Source organism: Esox lucius, chromosome 20 (assembly GCF_011004845.1).
Source record: "Esox lucius isolate fEsoLuc1 chromosome 20, fEsoLuc1.pri, whole genome shotgun sequence".
NCBI classification, from domain to species: Eukaryota; Metazoa; Chordata; class Actinopteri; order Esociformes; family Esocidae; genus Esox; species Esox lucius.
This window is the reverse complement of record NC_047588.1, coordinates 14,186,138-14,207,753: the sequence shown is the minus strand read 5'-3', so window position 1 is coordinate 14,207,753 and position 21,616 is coordinate 14,186,138. Positions and strand designations below refer to the sequence as shown.

At 39.4% G+C, this 21,616-nt stretch overlaps 1 protein-coding gene across 1 annotated transcript in view; it reads right to left on the bottom strand.

Annotated features, from left to right (window-relative positions):
• The window catches only part of mtmr11 (myotubularin related protein 11), a 36,602-nt gene extending 18,927 nt beyond the window's left edge, over positions 1-17,675 (bottom strand). The window contains exons 1-2 of the mRNA XM_034289093.1: positions 17,025-17,675; positions 7,720-7,789 (exon numbers count right to left, since the gene is read on the bottom strand). Coding sequence (XP_034144984.1) covers positions 7,720-7,789; positions 17,025-17,078 — 124 coding nt within the window. The 5' untranslated portion in view covers positions 17,079-17,675. The remainder of the gene's footprint in view (positions 1-7,719; positions 7,790-17,024) is intronic.
• Between the last annotated feature and the right edge of the window lie 3,941 nt (positions 17,676-21,616).

Here is a 21,616-nt window from a genome sequence, read left to right as displayed (position 1 = left end):
TTTAGTTAATATGTTCAGTCTTTCTCTGACGGAAGGCAAATTAACAGCATGTGGCTGGTGTGAGAAGGGTCCTTTTTAATGCCGGAGGATTTTCTCAGGAATAGTTTCAGATGGTTGTTAACATATCATAAAAAACACCCCAACATTTTATAAGGACCATTCAGTTGTCAATGGCCATCTGCAGTACCCCTGTCAGCCTTCAACTTAAGATAATCAATGAAAGGGGGCAGCACTGAGCTAGGTTGCAATGTCACATCCTGGAGTGCAGTAGCTCAAACTACTGTTTACATGGTTTTATCTATGAAATGCTTAACCCAACTTCCATGGCTTCAAGTTCAATATGAAGTCTTTACCTGAGAGTCAATGGCTTTGTCCCAATATTTTACAGTCCTGGGTTTGAGGGAGGGTGTTTGGTGTTTTATTTCCGGTTTTACAGTCCTCGGTTTGAGGGAGGGTGTTTGGTATTTTATTTACTGTTTTACAGTCCTCGGTTAGGGGGAGGGTGTTTGGTATTTTATTTACTGTTTTACAGTCCTCGGTTAGAGGGAAGGTGTTTGGTATTGTATTTACTGTTTTACAGTCCTCGGTTTGAGGGAGGGTGTTTGGTATTTTATTTACTGTTTTACAGTCCTCGGTTTGAGGGAGGGTGTTTGGTATTTTATTTACTGTTTTACAGTCCTCGGTTTGAGGGAGGGTGTTTGGTATTTTATTTACTGTTTTACAGTCCTCGGTTAGAGGGAGGGTGTTTGGTATTTCATTTGGATCCCCATTAGCGGCAGTTGAAGCAACGACTACTTGTCATGGGGTAAATATTAATGATAACATATGCTGTGCTGTTTTATATGTTTTTACAATCTGATTTCATTGCCAGCCTTTGTTACCCGGGGTGGCAGAGAGTTCATGGCTCTATGTAGTACAGAGCCTCTCCCAGCCTGCGAAGGGAGAGGGAGGGCAATAGTTAAGTGTTATAATATGTATACAACTTCTGCATGAAGATTATCGAGGTGTTATTCTCTCAGCTATTTCTTAGATTACTGAAGTGTTATACTCTCATCTATTTCTCAGATTATCAAAGTGCTATTCCCTTGGGACAAAGCCATTGACTCTCAGGTAAAGACTTCATATTGAACTTGAAGCCATGGAAGTTGGGTTAAGCATTTCATAGATAAAACCATGTATACAGTAGTTTGAGCTACTGCACTCCAGGATGTGACATTGCAACCTAGCTCAGTGCTGCCCCCTCTCATTGATTATCTTAACTTGAAGGCTGACAGGGGTACTGCAGATGGCCATTGACAACTGAATGGTCCTTATAACATGTTTGTGTTTTTTATTGATTGACAGAACTATGGACACAATGACTGCTCATAAAATAGATTAATATTGCTGTAGTAAAAATTTTTTGAGACGATAAAGCGATTAACTGAAAACAAACAAAAAGAAACAGGCATTTGTTTTGTTGTATTCTCAAACATTAAACATGTTGAAGTTTTCCAACTGAAAGCTGAATTGCTATAAACATCACATGGCCAAAATAAATATACGACTTCAAAGATCAAAACACTGAACACATTTGAAGTTTGCCATCCAGATGTTGCTTTCTTTGGGAATAGCCTTGTATGCAGAACTAGCCGGGCAAAATCAGTCAATGTCAAAACATCATTGGTTACAACAATGTATGACTAGCCTGGCTCCTGAAGTAGCCTGGCTCCTCCTTGCCTTCCAAATCTTTCCAATGTCTTAATTACTTTCCCTGCAGCATTTCCTCCAGCAGCTCCTTAGTCGCCAGTCCCTTCACTGAACCAGCCTGGGTAATCTGCAGTGGGGTTCTCCCGACTGAACTGTATCCCATTCCCTGTGTAGCAGGGCTTCATTACAGTGCTGTGACTCAGTACTGAGCATGGGTGGTATAACTGGGTATTTAGAAAAACCCATGGGATGGACTTTCAATATCATCATATTTTCTTTTAAAACATGCCGCAGCAGTCCTTATTGTGCTATAATTTAGGATTGGGGCTGTCAAAGTTAACATGTAATGTTTGAAGGGGAAATACAATTTATAAATGCCTCATGATCAGGGTTTAACTGTTTTACTCCAGTAGAATGTAAAATATCATATTGTTTAAATCAATAACAACAAAGGATGGATAAACACTCATTTTTATGCAGAAACAGTAGGGGGAAAATGCTATGTTTTTGTTTCGACCAGTGATTCCCGCTTTAATACAAGAAATGTTTATGAATTCATAATTTCAAAAGAGATAGATACACTTCCTATTATTGCTTCTGTGAGCATATGGGCAATGTTATTGAAGCAATCTCTATTTAGAAGAAGTACAGTAGTATATATTCTACTTAATGAATTGGCTGATGGCTCCACTTCAACTTCAGCCATCATCAGAAAGGTCAGCAATTGAAGTTGTCAGTCCCACTCAGTATACTAATTACAGCCTTCGCAGCACTAGAGGCTTCTATCATTCTCTATGACCAGATGCTACCCAGAAATTCTAAACAGTCCATTAATTGTCATTATACAGTTATGAGTAGACGACATCAAAAACAGCAGTTGACCCTCTTGGATGCTGTCTCTGGATCTTTTGTTGCTTAATGGCTTCATCCCAGAGGTGTTTTTAAAGCAAATACAGGAATATTCAGTCTTTATATAGACAACACTGCAAACACTGAGTTGATTACGAAACATTTCTAGGACTTGTATTGTGGGACTTCTTAAATTCTTCTTAAATCAAATTTTTCATAAATACACATCATAATATTATTATGTTAATGCTATTGTGCATTGTAATTCAACGCATTAAAAAAAAAATTGTCAGTTTGTCTGTTTTGTTCAAGCTTGAAAATAAAAACATTTCAGGATTCTAGTACTTTCCAAACAAACTTCCAAAAATGTTCCCTGTTCAACCAGAAACATCTTCCATTTAAACACACTTAAGCACAGACGCCCTCTAACACAGAATAGAAACTGAGACAGCACATTTCTAATGCACTCTCACAGCAAAACAAAGCCTTTGCCAGCTAGACTTGTTTCCATGGCAACAGATTCCAGTAGTGTGTACGGGAGAAAAATGCCCCTTCTGTCTCATGAAAGGGTAGTGTTTGGCCAGACACATCTTAAGTAGAGAGATGTTTTTTTCCTGTATTTATTATCATAAAAGGTTTTTGGTTGGTGATTCACAGGGCTGTTTTCCTTCAAAACAACATTTTAGTCAGAAATGTCTGCACAGAGATGTACATTTTGTGGTACAATTCAATCTCCTTTGATAGCCAAATGTGTAAATCCGTTAAGAGAATATGTTAGGGGATACTGAATGTTGAAACAAAGACATTAATTGAACATATCAAATTCTTGTTTCTCCTATCACAAGAGGAAGTGTGGTTGAAATTCAAAGTCAGTAATAGCCAATTGTACAAGAGGAACTGAGATTAACACCAAAGCCAAGCAAATGCTACAAAGAAATCTTCAAAGCATCCCTCAGTAAAACTCCAATATCTTTGGGCTGTGTTAGCTGAGGAATGAAATAAATCAAAGCACTGCCATTACACTATGTTTACGCCAACTTTGGTCTTGCAATGCAGGATCAAAGTCACAAACCATCAGCGCAAGTTTTTCTGTTTCTAAGGTCCTGGATTTAAAGCTACAAATTAAACTTTGGCACCAGGCGCCCTAATGACACTTCAGGTTTCAAACACAAATGAGTCTTTGTTTCTAGGATTGCCTCGTATACGTTGTGGTCAATCAGGCTTATTGCTCCAATTTATGGCTCCCTAGGGTATAAGAGTACTAAAGACATTCCTCAGGCATCGAGGCCCACCGATGTGAGAGCGTGGACAGGAAGTGACTGTTTCTGGAAGTTCTAGACTGGAGGTAGTTTACATTCACACAGCATGGTAAGCTCACAATTGCCACAGTCAATACTCTGAACAGTGAAGCTTGTTTACGAGATGACACTGGCGGTTTAGCATTTTAAACAGTTACATTTTCTTCCTGCAAAGTGTATGCCCCACCACACACAGACACAAAGCAATAAAACTCCCTCCCTTACCTTTTCTAGCACACAAAAACATGTACACAGACACAATGACATGCAGAGAAGCTTTAATCTAATACACAAAAACACAAATATCTAACAAACCAGACCTGGCATCCCAGGTGGCGCAGTGGTCTAAGGCCCTCTTTCATAGCACCAAGCAAACCACAGTCTAGATTATAGTTTTGCCTTTGACTCTAGCTGAAGAGAGGCTGGGAATGGGTGATGCATATTGGCCAACATCGCCAGGGAAACGGAGGACATTTAAGGGATTTCCTGGTCTCATTGCCCACTAGTGACACCTTCAGGCGGCTTGGATACCTGCACAGCTAACGAAAGTCATCAGGTGAGTGAGCATGCCCACACACTCGTTGACCACCATGACTTCCTAGTTAAAGAACAGTATTTGCATAATGCAACATAGTTTGTTGTGAATGCCTATGTGGAAAGCTGGCCACAATGTTCAACTCTCCTGAATCCCATGGGAATTGTTGCAATGAGGCAGGTCCTTAGATTCAGCAATGTATTGGACAAATTTGTGGAAGGGAGAAAATAGGGTAAAAAAGAGGGTATTAAAAAATGGAATCTCCACGGTGACTGTCTTTGTACAAAGGTGTTCTGCCAGTAGCTTAGAGCAACCGGAGAGATGGGCAGGAGTGGATAAAGCTGAATGTGATATGAACCACATGCTGCAAACATGCTTACACTAAATTTGTTTCCAGCCACATTTGTTTTCGATTTTGTTCTTACTGTATGTGCGTGCAGGGCAGACATTTCTGGCCTTTTGTTGGGAGTGAATGTGGCAAAAGGTTTCCTAAGTTCGGCACTAAAAAATGCACAAAACTCTTTTGCTACTTTTTGAGGCCGTTAGTCTGTTATCCTAATTGAGCATTTATGAGGACATTCAGCATAGAACAGAACAATTCCACACTAATTCTTTTCTATTCTTTAGGCCTGCTCTTTTCCTGTGACTCGGCAAGGCCAGAGGTGACCATCCAATGATTGACACCGAACCAAATCCAGTATAACATAAGCGCATGGGTCAGAGGATTGTGGTCATACTGTGAAGAGTGTCCTGTCCACTCATCATTGTCTGAGATCTACAGTAGGTGGGCCCCTCACATTCAAAAGCTACATGATCTATGTGTTCACCCATGGCTGATTGTGCTGCCCGGACCCGTTCACCCCCTGGAGCCTGCTCTGGTTTCCCACGTCCCATGTCCCAGGGTTATCTGAGAAAGGGGTGGATGCCGTGCAGAGTTTACAGTACACCTCTTGAAAATACCCCCGTTAACGATTCACACGGTGTACCAACCAGGACTAACGTGAGCCAGCTTTCCATGGCTAGCAGGGTTTCAAATCTGCCAGAACTATAGAGTGAAAAAGGTAGAAGGTCAGATGTGTGTGTGTGTGAGGGAGAGAGACATTCACAGTCACGTACACTAACAAAACAATCCAAAAACAGAACCACTGGGTACCTCAAACAGACTGGGATATCTGAAAAAATCCCGATCAGACTGAAGAAGCGAATGAAGTGGGAAACATGGGGGCTGTGAGGGCTGTGAGGGCGTGGGTGACTCAAGGGCAGTAATACAACCTGGGAGTTGAAAGAGCTGAAAGTGAAAGGGACAGTGAACACACACCGATCCCACAGAGGTGCAGTGGATAACTGCTGATATGAAACGTTAAAGATTAGCTTGGCTCTCGAAGGGCCCTGGCCTGCCAACATTCCTGTTTAAAGCTCCTACCGCGGCACGCTGCTGACATCGAGATTATGTCCAGGAGCAGGAGCCTGCCGCACTCCACAGCACACTGAGAGCACTGTTCTCACAGAGGCTACGTTACAGTAGCTCAGCATTAGGTTTTAATGACACAAATCTCACAGAGATGAGTGTGGACTTGCCTTAATCGAGTACTGAATCAAGTTTTTTTCAACTTGATGTTAATTGGTTCCTTCCCCTAAAAGTAGTCCATGGGCCAAGAGAAACAGTAATCCACGATTCAGTTTCCTTTAAACAACCATTACCAACTGAAGCAAACATTTGGCACTGCTAGATTAAAAAGAAATCAGGCAAGGCTAGTTTAAGCCCTCTTGAGATTCGAACCCAGGTCACCCACGTGAAAGGCTGTGTCGCTAACCACTACAACACAGAGCTCTATGTTCAACGTATGTCAGTCCTCTTTTGTCACTGGCCGTTTTAACCGCTTATTTGCCAGTAATAGGCTTTAATAATATCTAGTATCTTACTGGAATAGTCATAGAAATTGAGCAATTGCTAGCGAGTCTGCCAAAGCAATTTAATTTCATGGCATAAGAATGTATTTTTTCTTTCAAGGCATAACATACTTTTTTCTTTCATTCGTGAATTACATTGATACAATAAATATCAACAAAGGTGACGATAACTAACTTTTTCATCAAGTGAAACAACGAGAGAATCGTGGAAATAAAATAAATAAATAATAAATAAATGAACTTGAGCCTTCCACGTGAGAGGCACTGTCTTTAACCATAACGCCACGGCATTATGCATTTCGCCAGTTGCTAAACACTATTGAGCATTGTGTTAAACTGACTAACGTTTTTTATTAAGTTTATCTCCACCAGAAATGGCATCTATGAGCTGTTAGCTTTTGCCATTGGCTGTTTGAACAGCTTATTAGACAGTAATAGGCTTACTAGTATCTACGAACTTCCTAAAAATAATCATAAGAATTGAGCAATTTCTAGCGGGACTGAAGATTAACTTTTCCATGCCAGAAACAGTCGCAATATAACCGTATATCGGCCAGCGACGTTTTCGGCAATATGGAATAATTCGCAATGCTTACTTTGCCTGCGAGGAGATACAAACTCAGGACCTATAGTTCACAAGACCACTTCTTTAACCACTACGCTATTTAACAAGGGGTAGATATTCAGGCATTCAGTCAGTCACTCAGTAAGAGACATTCGTTCTTCTTAGCTGGCTCTGCTTATGCGGTCAGGCAAAAACAAGTAGTTAAGATGTGTGAGCATGTTTATTTTGAATGGCCAAGTCACCTTTCAGTAAAATCAAACCAATTAAGTTGATTTGGATATATTTTCTAAACGTGCTCACATGCCCATCTACTTCCATATCATTTATTTTTTAATCTATTCTTTTTAAAGATGGACTACAGACCTACTTGGCATCACAAGCATCCGAGGTCTCAATGGGTGTCACATTCATCCAAGGTCTTACCTGGCATCACATTAATCTGAGGTCTTACCTGGCATCACATTCATCCAAGGTCTTACCTGGCATCACATTAATCTGAGGTCTTACCTGGCATCACATTAATCTGAGGTCTTACCTGGCATCACATTCATCTGAGGTCTTACCTGGCATCACATTAATCCGAGGTCTTACCTGGCATCACATTCATCTGAGGTCTTACCTGGTATCACATTCATCCAAGGTCTTACCTGGCATCACATTAATCCGAGGACTTACCTGGCATCACATTCATTTGAGGTCTTACCTGGTATCACAGTCAACCTGAGGTGATACCTGGCATCACATTCATCTGAAGTGTTACCTGGTATCACATTCACCTGAGGTCTTACCTGGTATCACATTCATCTGAGGTCTTACCTGGTATCACATTCATCTGAGGTCTTACCTGGTATCACATTCATCTGAGGTCTTACCTGGTAAGCAGCGTAGTCCAAACATGTCTCTCCCCCGTGCATTGGCGCCACTGTGACTCAGCATCCTCTCCTGTTGGGGGACAGAGAACTGCTGATAGTACTGCATCCTTTAAAACAAAAATATAGAACCAACTCCTTTTCATGCAATTTTGCTTTAACTCAAGGCCTTATTAACTACATTCCCAAAAACCATAACCAATCCCACACTGGTCTGTGAAGACTTCTAGTTTCCATGTTTCATTTGTTTTTTTCCCTCTGTACTGTATGATTTAATGCAGTCTTAAAGTGCTCCAGGCTGTTCTGCTTGCAGCATAATCATGTCCCACAGAACCACATTTTGCTATTACCAGACCTATGGCTAGATGCTAGCACATTCTGTATAGGCCCATTTAAAGTCAGTTAGCAACCCCAACATGAGACCATTTACAAAGTGTAGAAATCCCTAAATACACACAAACAAAAGAGGCTGATGGATTGAAAAAAGTAATTGTTTGTTTGCTAGTACTAACCCATCAGATGGTGAAATATATAAACAGGGAAATGGATTAAGGTTGAGATCAAAGCATACAATGAATGTTAAAGCTACTGACACCTCACTCAGCCATTGTTGGCAGCCTACAGGGCCACAATTCATAATTATGTTAATTTTTAGCAGTTTAAAATAATGCTAATTCTAACAGTTTTTTCAGATTTCAGTCAGATTGACCTTAGCCAAAGTCTCACACAAGCCTGACAAACCGATGCCTCTAAAATAAGTTTTAAACTGCACTTATCTATGAAACAGATATTCTGATAATGTTTTCTACAGAGACCTAAAAACTTGATGAACCTTGGAATTATGCTAGGATAGACAGTAGGAAATGGGAAACGTCAATAAAAATCATAACAGAAAGTGTACACCTATCTATATACTAGTTTGGCTTTCAGGCTAACATGGCATTTCAATTAACCACGAAAACATTAATCTGATGTCAAGCCATGTGATTAATTCATTTCTCAAACTAATTCTATTTAGATGCAGTGGGTGTGACAGAAGCCCCAACCCCAAACTACCAACCAGATCTCCTCTAACCAAAATTACAGAAATTGGGCTAACCTTATCCCTGACTTCATCACAACAGAAGACAAAATCTGGTTATAGTTCCATCAATTCTATTGACCCAATTCTTCACCCAGGACCTGAAGCAGAATGACATGGTGAAAAACAATCCTGTTTTCAAAGTACAAGGGAGAACACTTAAACTTTACAAGATTTTTGGTTTCTGCTTTCCAGACGTCCATTATTAAAGGCCCAGTGCAGTCATAAAATATTTTTTCCACACTATGAGCTCAAAATGCAGTTCCCATTGTATATATTGGGAAAGTGAAGAATTTGGTTTTTCATATGGCTTTACACTCTAAAAGTTTGATTGGATTGAAATTTGGAGATTAACTGGGTCAATTAAGAACTTTCAACCTGTTGGCCTAAAATAAATAAATAAAATAAATGTTCAGGGTTACAGCCTTGCTGTTTGATTAAGCACTGTTCAGTGGGTTTTGGAGGCTTATGCTTGTTCTTTAACAAAGAGTTGTACTGAATTAAATCTGCTCCTGCCAACAGCAACTGCATCATCAATGAAGACAAGTGAGCCTGCTCCAGTGGCAGCCAAACATGCCCAAGTCGTTACAACACATTACAGAGATATGCTGTGGATCTTGGGCAATTTTTTCTTCACATTAACTTTGTCATAACGTCATGTGAATCTTTTATATGTCCCAAAGCTTTGATTGGACTGGTCATGACAAGTTTCATGTCACTGTTTACAAAATTTTACATTAGCTAGTAGCCAAGAATACTTCGTTGACAATCTACAAAATATTTTCAAAATGTTTCAGATGTTGAAAAAGGACAGACAAAATATGTTTGTGCTCATCAGTCAATTAACACAAACATAACACAAAATACTTTGTCTTAAAATCTGCAACTCAAAGAAGTAGTTAATAGCCAGCATCACAAAACACGCCATATTTTGTTTCCACTTGGTGGAGAGGGTCTGGTTTGAAATATTTAAAACATCTTAGGTTTGCCTAGAAAAATAAACTCCATATGGTTGAGTCCAGAAATAAGGATTATAGGGATAAACTACATTACTAGAGAGAAATGCATATGCATAATATATGTAAGACAGCCAAACTGTGTGGTGTGTAATATGTAGTTGGTTGTAGCCTAATGTGTCTAGTCCTGACACAGTTGTCTCTCTACTCCTAGACCTTAGTATGTTATGTCTTTGGTGGTGTGCATGTAGCCAGTTTCTGAGAAAGGCAATATTCTAAAATTGTATGAGCTATGTCTGCTTCTATAAAGGGAGATAGGGTTTATTTCTGACGTGTTGAAAATATATAGCAAATTCAGAAAGTATTCAGACTTTTTCCACATTTTATTAGTTACAGTTACAAAATATTTTTTTCCTTATCCATCTACACACAATACCCCATAATGATGTTAGCACAATCATATACATTTTGGGGGGTTTCTCCCATTCCCCTATTCTGCCTTATATTGACAGGTGTGAGTCTTTCCAAATTATGTTCAATCAATTAAATTGAACACAGGGGGGGCTCAAATCAAGTTGTAAAAATTTGCAATTATTGTGTGTAGATTGATGAGGAAAAAGGTAACCTACTTTTGTGTAACCTACTTTTGAATAAGGCTGTAACGTAACAAAATACTTTCCAATTGCACTGAATATATTTGTAAATATACAGCATATACATTTAAGCAATAAGGCACAATGGGGTGTGGTATCTGGCAACGATTACCATGATTCTTGGACACAACACACTGAGGAATATCTGGCTGCCATGCTTAGCTGAGGTCTGGGGCTCCATGCAAGATCTCACCTTGTGGGGCATCAATGATCAAAGGTGGAAGGTTAGGGATCAACCCAGAACTACACGGCAGGACCTGGTCAATTGACCTGAAGAGAACTGGGACCACAGTCTCAAAGAAAAGCATTAGTAACACACTACGCCATCATGAATTAAAATCCTGCAGCGCACGGAAGGTCCCCCTGCTCAAGCCAGCGCATGTCCAGGCCGGTCTGAATTTTGCCAATGACCATCTGGATGATCCAGAGGAGGAATGGGAGATGGTCATGTGGTCTGATGAGACAAAAATAGAGCTTTTTGGTGTAAACTCCACTTGCCGTGTTTGGAGGAAGAAGAAGGATGAGTACAACTCCAAGAACACCATCCCAACCGTGAAGCATGGAGGTGGAAACATCTTGGCCAACAACATCCTTCCCTCAGTAAGAGCATTGAAGATGGGTCGTGGCTGGGTCTTCCAGCATGACAACAATCCGAAACACACAGCCAGGTCAACTAAGGAGTGGCTCCGTAAGAAGCATCTCAAGGTCCTGGAGTGGCCTAGCCAGTCTCCAGACCTGAACCCAATAGAAAATCTTTGGAGGGAGCTGAAAGTCTGTATTTCCCAGCAACAGCCCCGAAACCTGAATGATCTGGAGAAGGTCTGTATGGAGGAGTGGTCCAAAATACCTGCTGCAGTGTGTGCAAACCTGGTAATGAACTACAGGAAACGTATGATCTCTGTAATTGCAAACAAAGGTTTCTGTACCAAATTTTCAGTTCTGCTTTTCTGATGTATCAAATACTTAAGTCATGCAATAAAATGCAAATTAATTACTTAAAAATCATACAATGGGATTTTCTGTAGAACATTTAAAAAATGTTCACGTTTGTTGCCGTACAGACTGAAAATAAAACACATACAATGTGATGTTTTCTGGCCTTATACACACAGTGGCACAACAATATCCAAGCACAAACTTTTTTTTAAATTGTTTTATATCAGAAGCAGGATTAACGTTTGTCATTAGGCAACTGTACAAGGGCAGCCTGTCTGTCTGCTGCCTGTGTGCACACATCGCTTCCTTACATTAGGGTTGGTTTGACATGAATTAACACAATATTTAGTAGCAATAATAGCCCTTCTGCGACCCTACCATAAACAAACAGAATAAAAAATCTGTACTTTATTGGATATTTAGAATATATTATAAGCTTTGTTCATTGAACCGGCCTTAGTGAATTACCTAAATTAAAGTACTTTGTCTCGGGGCCTTTGAGATATCTTCTATTGTTGTTATATTCTGGCAATCAGTGAACAAATAGAAATAGGAATACATCAAATGTATTTGGGGATGAAAAAGTTACTATTTTTACTGAATGAAATAAACAACAGCAACAAGTCAATACATTAGGATTACTATACAAACACAAAACAGGTCATCAGAAAGAGTATACAGAGCTGATAAAATAAGAGTAAAACAGAGAAGGGAGATTTGAAAATCTCTACATGAAAATGTACTAAAATCCTGACACAATGAGGGAGAGGAGAACATTCCCAAATTTGAAATGCATCCAAAAAGTAATAACCCCATTTTCTGCTGAGGTTTCACTCCTTGACTTCTGGTTCATTGTGTGGCTTCTGGGTGTGCTCTATAATTTTCACAGCATCTGTCTACCCTGAACCACCTCTCCCTCCCTACTGCCCTCCTTCTCTTTCTCCTCAGGGAGAGCTAAGCCCATTGCAGTTTCCATCGCTCATGGCTTCCCCTTGCTACCGTAGCCAAACCTCTTCTGCAGTGTGTTTGCTCCTGGGAGGAGAACGTACCTCCTCTGTCCCTGAAATAGGCCAAACTCAAGGCAGGGGAATGTGGCAGTCCAATACCACAAAAACCTAACACCGTAGGTTGAATGGGCCTAGCTGACAAGCACAACAAGGGGCCTGTGTGTAGGTCAGGAAGTTCAATTTACTGGTTAGGTAATTAAAAACACTGTTTCAACATGTGGGACTGCTGCAGAGCGAAGTTAGCCTGTTTGTTTCTGTGGTATTTCCTCACATCAATGAGGCAGCTTGTAGTATTGTCATAGGTGCTCTAAAAATGTGAACAATAAGGATATGAGGTATTTTCTTCAATGATGGACTCACTTTGAAATGTTCCCCCTTTCCCCATTTGGAGCAACTTGTGGAAAAACAAATTTTGTCCAGACAAAAGTCAGCCTGAAACTCAAAACCGTTTCGGTCCTGTTATGAGCCATGGCTTTGCTTTAATGCTGCCTCTTGCTTTTGCCTTCAAAGGGGGACACTTTTATACAATTCCTAGTATACATATTTTTATAAAAATTCACACTGTATATGTCTTTATGTTCTTTACAATTAAAGCATAGAACAAATAACAATTGGAGACAAAAAAGGAATTATTGTTTTGATTGTTTTGTTTAACAACATTTTATCTACATTTTTGACTCACCAAAGCAGACACCTTTTGCAGACATAACAGCTGAACACAATTGTGGCATTCTTTTTACAATGAAAATAAAATACTGTCCGGAAAGCTCTTCCCAACACTTTTGCAGAAGTTCCCATAAATATTATTGCTTTGCTTTCACCCTTCTGCCCAGTTCATCCCAAACCAGCTTGATGGGGTTTAGGTCTAGAGACTGTCCTGGCCATTCCGTGATTTGAAGCCTACCGTCTTGTTCTTGTAAGGTAGTTCTGATTTAGCCAGGAGGTATGTTTTGGGTAATTATCTTGATGTAGGCTGAAGCCCTGACAAAATAGGCATATAACAGAGGGTACTGCATGGCGCTGCTACATGCTGTAGTAGCCATTTTGGTTCAGGCTGATACTCACTCTGTGCCAGTATCATACACTGAGGAACCATCCTTTCGGTTACTTGACGACATACAAATACCTTGCATGATGAAACGAATAATTACAATTTTTATTCATCAGATCATAACACCTTCTTCCAGTCTGCAGTAGTCCACTGGCAGTGCTTCATGACCCAGGCAAGCCTCTTTTTCTTATTTTGCCATCTTAGCAATGGCTTTCTTACTGCCACTCGACCTGTCAATCCTGCTGCTCCAAGTCTTCTTTTCAGTTGAAACTGAGACTTGTTTACTTAACCAGTGTTAAGCTGTGCTTGAAGCTGTTGTCCTGTGAGCCGTCTATCACACAGGCTGTGGAGTCTCAGAAACCAGTCTTCTGATTCTGTTGTGTCTTTGGGTCTGCCAGTGTACTCACTGACACCTTGGCTTTCTATGCCAGGAGTGTTCTAAAGCTTTTGACCGGTAATGTATATATACCTAATACATATGGCTAAGAAACATTACAAGAAAACAATAGGGGCTCTAGAACGTGTTTTTATCCTGGTTGCTACATTCTGACCATGCCGAGCACATGGAGGGTGGTACAAATTAGCTCAGCACAGTGCATGTTGGGGGAGGGATGTTCATACAGGGTTGACTTAACACGCCACACTCTACTGTGGCAGGGGTGGCACTTGAAAGCTCAACTTAGTGTTTTCTTCCAAGTGTGTCATGGCGGAATGTGCTTCCGAGGACATGTCCAGGTTTCGAACTCTCCCGTGCTAGGAGTTACTGCCATGATAAAAGGCCACACAGTAACAAAATATAATTGTAAAAACATTTTGATTGTGTTATCTAAAGTTTCTCTTGGGCATAACATTGTGATCCCTTAGGATAGTACAGCAGCAGTTGATAAATGCTTTTGTTTTGGATTTGATAGTTGTATTCAACTGTTATATTACTATTATTATTATTATTATTGTTATTATTACATAGTAGTTGCAATACTATTTTGTTATTAAGTATTGTTTATTTATTTTTTATTGTCATCTCTTGAGAACAAGATGATGAATCTTAAGTGATTTAATCCTGCAAAATATGAAATTCAAAAACAACTCAAAAGGGGCATTTTGGTAGTTAAGAAATTTCGCAATGCAACAACCTGGGTCTTCTCAAGACCGCTACATAAATGTGGCTAATGAATTGCCCTGAATGATATCACATCCAAATGCTTTGTTGTTCATATATTTTTATCCCAATATTCTTTTGAACATCCTTTCCATTTGCCTGTGTATCTATCATCTAGTTTGAGGAAGCTGGTGATATATTTCATGATGCATTCTCTGTCGGAGTGTTCAAAGTTCATTCACAGGGCAGTGTGGCATTTGACAGAGGGAGCACTGTTTGGGAGTCTGTGTTTCTTTGCCACTGTTTCAGTACATATTTTGTGTTACTATTTGTAACGGTCTCTGCGTCAGTACATAGGTTGTGTTACTATTTGTAACTGTCTCTGTTTTAGTACACAGATAGTGTTTTGAATGTGGGTCAACGTTATAAACAAGCTATGCTTCCACAACTGTTGTAAATGATATTCTTGTTTAACAAACATTCTAAATACTCACCCACAATGGGTGTTGTTCAAAACATTCTAGACACATGAAACAGATAAACATAGGCTACCAGCCTTATTTTTCCATTTCCCTGGTGAACGGTGCCAGAACCATTAAACAATTTGTGCCCAATGCTTGTTGTCAAGAGTTTATTGATTCCCCAATGTATGACAAGTTGTTTGATAATGAGATAGGGGCATTGGTTTGTTCTTTTCGTGGGAAGCACTGGCAGTTACATAACTGGTTCAGGATCTGAGGTATTGGTCCTATGGGATTGGGTGTGTCTCTAGCATTTTGGCCTGCTTTTGTCAACCCTCTAGGATCTCCAGACACTCTGAACGGAGCCGAGCCCTCTGACTCTGTTTTCACTACTGTGGGGCTTAGTTTGTATTGTGTGGCAGACCGACTGCTTCCAGATTCTGGCCCACAGACGTATGTTATGTAGAGATCCAGCATGTCAACTCAGGTGTGGGAAACCAGAGGGGGGGGGGGGGGGGGGATAAACGTGCCACTAGATATGAAAGGCAAACTCTCCTCATATCCAGTCTATAGCTGATGCCATTTTCTAGTCATATAATCATATTCAGAAACTCCCGTGGCTCCTCAGACTGCTGTTTCCATGCCAACAGCCAGATGTTGTGCACATCACCCCCCTTCATATTTCAGGCAGCAACGCCGGAGGGTGGAGTTTTGTGGCATCTGTTAGTGTTTCCCTTGTGGCCGCTCAAAATAACCCGAAAGAAAAAGCTGAGCTGCACAAAGAGCACAAGCACGCGTGAAGAAAATGGGAGATTCTAAAGAAATATCTACATGTTTTCTCTACACATCATCTAGTCATATCAACTTAATAATCACTCAACACAAAAGAAGAAACATAACCCTTTGATGGTATTGACATTGATATTTTGTGCATACTCAGTGCTTTTTCTACCATTCAGCCACAACTTTGTTCACGCACGTGCTTCCATTTTCAAGAGGACATGGTTAAAACAATTTTCAGAAGTAGAGGAGATGGCTTTTAGAACTTCTTGCAGTTAGTAGGGATGCTAAACTACAAAGACCTTTTCAAAGTTGAGCTTTACAAAATATGTTCAATGTCATTCAACAGGTAAAGGATTTTCCCCATTGTTCTGAAAACTCAGTCACAATGTAGACCAGGGCAGGCAGACCAAAATAAGTCAAGGTCACAGCACTTGATAAAAGATCTGACACAATGGTGACTGTGAACCATAGGAGCTTTTTTTGTCTTGGCCCATTGAATTATAAAGTCATAGTACGTAATGATCACAGCTCCCTGTGTAATTGTTTCCTGGCCACCCATGCCTATAATCACAACAGTGTGTCTGAAGTATTGGTAAGAGATACTAAAGAGAAAATGAAATAGCTCCATGCATGTGATCAAAGGTATTCTTGCTATTCCTACTTGTCCAAGTCTATCATAATTACACATTTAATGATCATATTGGACTGTATACCACTGTAGGGTTTTGGTTTTGGTTTGATCCTCCATTAGAACAACTTTCTGTCAATACGTCTATCGATAATCATTCATGGCGAGCAAATGTAATGAATATTTTCATATGAATTACAACCAAATTAACAAAACAAAAAAGGGAGAATATCAGGGCCTCCATCCTCATAAAGAACCCTAGTGCATCAAAAAGAAAATGCTACCATGTATGAGGCTGAAAGAAAAAGAAAGAAAAGAATCGTTAAAACAAAATATCCCCCTCATGCCCTGACAATATCAAGAAAGGTCTTCAGTCTTGGATGTGGAATGTGTTTATCCACGAATACATATTCCAATATTTCCTGGAATCCCACAGTTGACTTTTAATATATCTAACTATCTGACAACTGAAATGAACGTTGCTGGACACAAAAAGATCTACACCTCCTACATCTGTTGATATGGTGCCATAATAAAGAAACGAAGTGTTCAACAGTTCACTTGTGGTTTGTTTTCCCCTGATAAGTTCAACCATACAGCAGGCTTTTCGATTACGAAGAGAAACAGATGTAAATACTGAGTCGAAAGCTTACCTTCATATCTGGCATTTGTCTCACTTTAAACGTCGTTTTGGATCCCGTTAACATTTTCACGTCCAATATAAAAATCTCTCGTCACGAAATATATTAGTTGAATTGCGACTATTTTGACGGCTATAAGAACAGGGATTTATTCGCTATTTCGCTCCATATCAGGAAATCATAAGAAACGGTCCACTTTCTTCGAGGGTTGTCAGCGATACCCCGCATTACCGGCATAAAGAACAGAGGTGTTCTCTGTAAAATACTTGGTAAACTAATGTCGTTGGTTTCATGTGTGTCATTGTGGTAAGCATCCATGTATAAACTCTGAAGAGAACGCCCCAAATAAGCGTACCGCCCGTCAGTGATATTTTCTAAGTTGTTAGTCACTATACCGGAATAAATGTGTTCATCTGGTACCCTTTGCTTCCATTTGTCTATTCCCTCGCCATAATGAAAATGACACAGCAGTGAAAAAAGCTGGTGCGGTAGAGTCTCTTAAAGGGCTAGCAGTGTGAAAAATCACATCTCAACGGGTAGATACAGTAGGATCCCAATCGCTATTTTCCAAGAAATGTGTTCACAAAAACAGATTCAAGGCGTTACAGGTACGTTTTCTTCATCACACCTGGTTAGTTCAATAAGGTTACACATCTGTTACTAAGTATTGTTGGTCGCAAACCCACGAAGCAGTGGTTGCTCTTCACCTCGAGATAATTAATTTCGAGTGAGACAGTTAAAGGGGCAATGTGCAGAATCCTGCCTCTAAACAATAAAGGACGCTATTTTCTAAACTGCAAGTACCCTATAAGGAGTCAACACAAACTGACAGATCGGCAAGAAAGTTAAAATATGGAATATGTCAATCACTGATTAATTTTGTAGAAAAATATTTGAAACTTTAACTTGAAACATAAACTGTTGATGTCAACAGGAAATGTTTGCTTGTTTTTGTTTGCCTGGTACATTAAACATCTGGTACATATTGCCCCTTTAACACAAATTGTTCTAGTAAATCGCTTTGGAAGAGCGTCTGATAAATTACTTCAGTGTAGCCTGTTGATTTAATTCCTTTATTTAATTAAAACAAAAAGTAAATGTCTCATGTAGATACACTGTCCTGAAAATCTTGTGGAGGAATCTCCTCTTATAAATATCCCCTAGGTTTAGGGTGCCGTTTTGTTGAGGTTAGTTCCTGATTTATGCAGGATTTATTTCCCGGAAGACTAGCTGCAGTATTCCTACAGGATCCTCCAAGTCCTGTACTATATGCGGCGTGGAGTCCATCTGGGAAATACGTTGCCTTGTCTGGTGGGCTTTGGGTCTTTTTGATGCTGAAAGTTGACAGGATTCACCTGAGCTTTATTTGTAGTGTCATGGCAAAGGGGCTGAATACTGGTGTCAATGAGATATTTACGTTTTTTTATTTTCAGTAAATTGGTACAAATTTCAAGAAATATGTTTCAGTTTGTTCTTATGGGGTGCTGTGTAGACAAAACAAGTACAATTGATTACATTTAGGTCTATAACACAAGCCTGTCAGCAAATCCACATTCAGGATTCAAACCACCCAGTTTATAGTATGGGTTATAATGTGTAATGTACTTATATTGAAGTCTTTAAAAATGTATGGTTTTACATTAACACAATCACTTTACATTTCTCCATTTCATGTGGTTTCATACAGTAAGAAAACAATATAAAATCAGAAATGGCCTAATGTAGCATTTTGGAGGATTTAGATGTGTTTATTGATTTATAGGCCAACTTTCTGCAGAGATGGAAGAAGTTACCAGAAAGACAATCATCTTTGCAGCAATCCATTAATCAAGCCTTAGGGTGGCTAGACAGATTAAAAGGCATATGATATGCCATCTGAAGGAATCAAAGAAGGTGGAAAAAGATGTCTGATGAGGCCAAAATCAAACTATTAGGCCTGAATGCAAAGCACTAGGTCTATGTACAAAGTTAAAAAAAACAACAAGGTACTGCTCTTCACCTAATACCATTCCTACAGTGAAGTATGGTGGTGGGAGGATCTTGCTATGGGGATGCTTCACAGCGACACGGACTGGAAAACAGGTCAGAATTTTGGGAAGAAGGTATAGAGCAAAAAACAGAGGTCCTTGAAGAAGTACTTTGCACTCTGGATCAGTTTGTCAGACAGGGGCCAAGATTTGTCTTTCAGTATGTCATCAACCCAAAATTCACAGCCAAGACAACAGAGGAGTGTCTTCAGGACAAGTATGTGAATTTCCTTGAGAGGCCCAGCCAAAGCCAAGATTTGAACCCCATTGAACATCTGTGTGGAGACTTGAATAATCACTATTCACCTGACAGAGCCTGAAATGATTTGCAAGGAAAAATGGGAGAAACTGCCAAAATCCATGTGTGCAAAGCCTGTAGAAGACTCCTAGCTGTGATCCCTGCCAAAGGCATTTCTATGAAGTATTGAATAAAGGGTCTGAATATTTAAGTTCATGAGATATTTTAGTTGTTTATTTTCTACAACTGTGTTCGCTATTTGTGTTATAATTTGGATGGCAAAAAATAATGCAATTAATTATAAATTAAGTCGAACAACAAGATATGGATTAAGTGAAGGGGTCTGAATCCTTCCCGAAGGCAGAGAACATACAGTATCCGGACACTCCACATTGTGTCATGCTCAACGACAGCCCATGGCCATATATCACACCTCGTGCCTTATGGCTTGATTATAAACAGCATTCTTCAATTCCTGAAAAGTGATTGGCTAAAGGCCATGGTATAAAGATGACAAGCATGTTTATTATTCGCATGGGCAATAAGGGATCTCATGGGGTTGTGGTATATTGTGTGGTGCCTATGAACAGCTCATAGCCATGGAATATTGGCCACCCCTTGTGCCGTGTTGTTTAATTCTAATTAGATCTTTGTAATACATGCTTTAAAAGCATTATAGATTTGTCAACTTAAACTTCCAGATAGAACGTGTTTGTTGCTACATTTGTAGGAGTGTATAAATGAGATTGTTGCTCAGTCAACTCTGCTTACCTTGACTATGTCAAAAATTAAAGCATTGATGATTAAATTATGAAAACTAGGCAAACAGCATAGAAGCAACACAAAATACTAATTCAAAATCAACATATCACCAGCAGGTAACTAGAAAACAACCTTCTCAAACATAAATACCTACAAGGCATACATTGGTAGTTTTAAGCCTTTTAGTGTGAGGCAAGTGAAATATGGATATAAGTACAGTACAGTACCTATAGGTGATCTTTTGATGAATGACGGGTGTCTGAGATACGGCAGCAGTGTCATGTGAACCACCCGCGCAGAAAGGCAGTGGTGCAGTAATGCAGACAGATGAAAATTGAGTTTTCCAGTGAGATAGCAGTGCATAAATTCCGTGGAAAATGCTGAAATTCCAAATGGATCAGGTACTGTCTGTCCCTCCTAACAGGTAGGGATATGGTGTCCTTGTGAACTCTAACAGAAAGAGGTTTGGATTTTTACCACATGGGAACTTGTTTAATATTACATAAGGGTCTCCAATTTCTCTAATACATAGAACAGCCTCAGACCCAGGTGCTTGCATCATCTGGGTGAAAGTAATTTCTAGTCTATGTATTATTTTGTTGTGTTAAAAATAGTCGTCATCTGTTTTAACATTTATAATTAAGTCCAGTGGACTTAAATAAAATTAACTTTTAACAAGTTATTTTTATTTAAATCTACTGGCACCTATCAGATGTATAAATTGAATAGCTGAATATATTTTTTATTGCTCCATGCACCAAGTGTGGATTTTATTATATTACTATTATTAGGTTATATATTCTCAGTCAATAATCTTTCCCTTTTCCCTAGTTACCATGTTAATCCTATACTTTAGCACTCATTGTCTTTCTGTATAATGAAGCAGTCCAATTAATTGAGGCATTTGCTTGTGCTTGATATTCATCAAGTCTGCTGCTGCCATCAACAGATAACCTCATCAATAAAGACAAGTGAGTCAGTTCCATAGGAAGTCATCCAACATGTTACAGACAAGGTGGTATGATGGGAGTCTCTGGCAGTACCTTTTTCCTCTGCAAATTATTCTCATGACATCCCAGTAGTACATGTGAATATTTATCTCATCTGTCGTCAATACCTTTTTAAAGAACACTTCAGACACTTTTAGGTACTTTTTAGCTAACTCTGATCTGTCCAACAGTTGACTTTTTCCCGTTATGGTAAGCATTCTTTAGTTATCCAATGTTGAGTTCTTGCTCTACCAGGTTGTTCTCAATAGCTGAGCTCTCCTTTCCTTCTCTATAATGATGTTCCATATTATTGTTTTAGATAAGCTGAAGGTTTTTGGCTAAAACAAGGCAACTGTGTGTAAAGTGTTGTTATTTCTAAAAGTAATACCCATAAAATAATCTAAATAAAAAATGGACAATGTATATTTTAACCTGGTGGTAAATGTTTTAAGTTTGAAACTATTTTGCTGTACCTGCTCCAAAACCTCAGTATTTTAGTCATGGATTGTTCTACATTCTTTTAAATATTGAGCCAATTTGTTATTTTATTTCCCTGACTGATCAAAACATTTTCTCATGGCTCTTTGT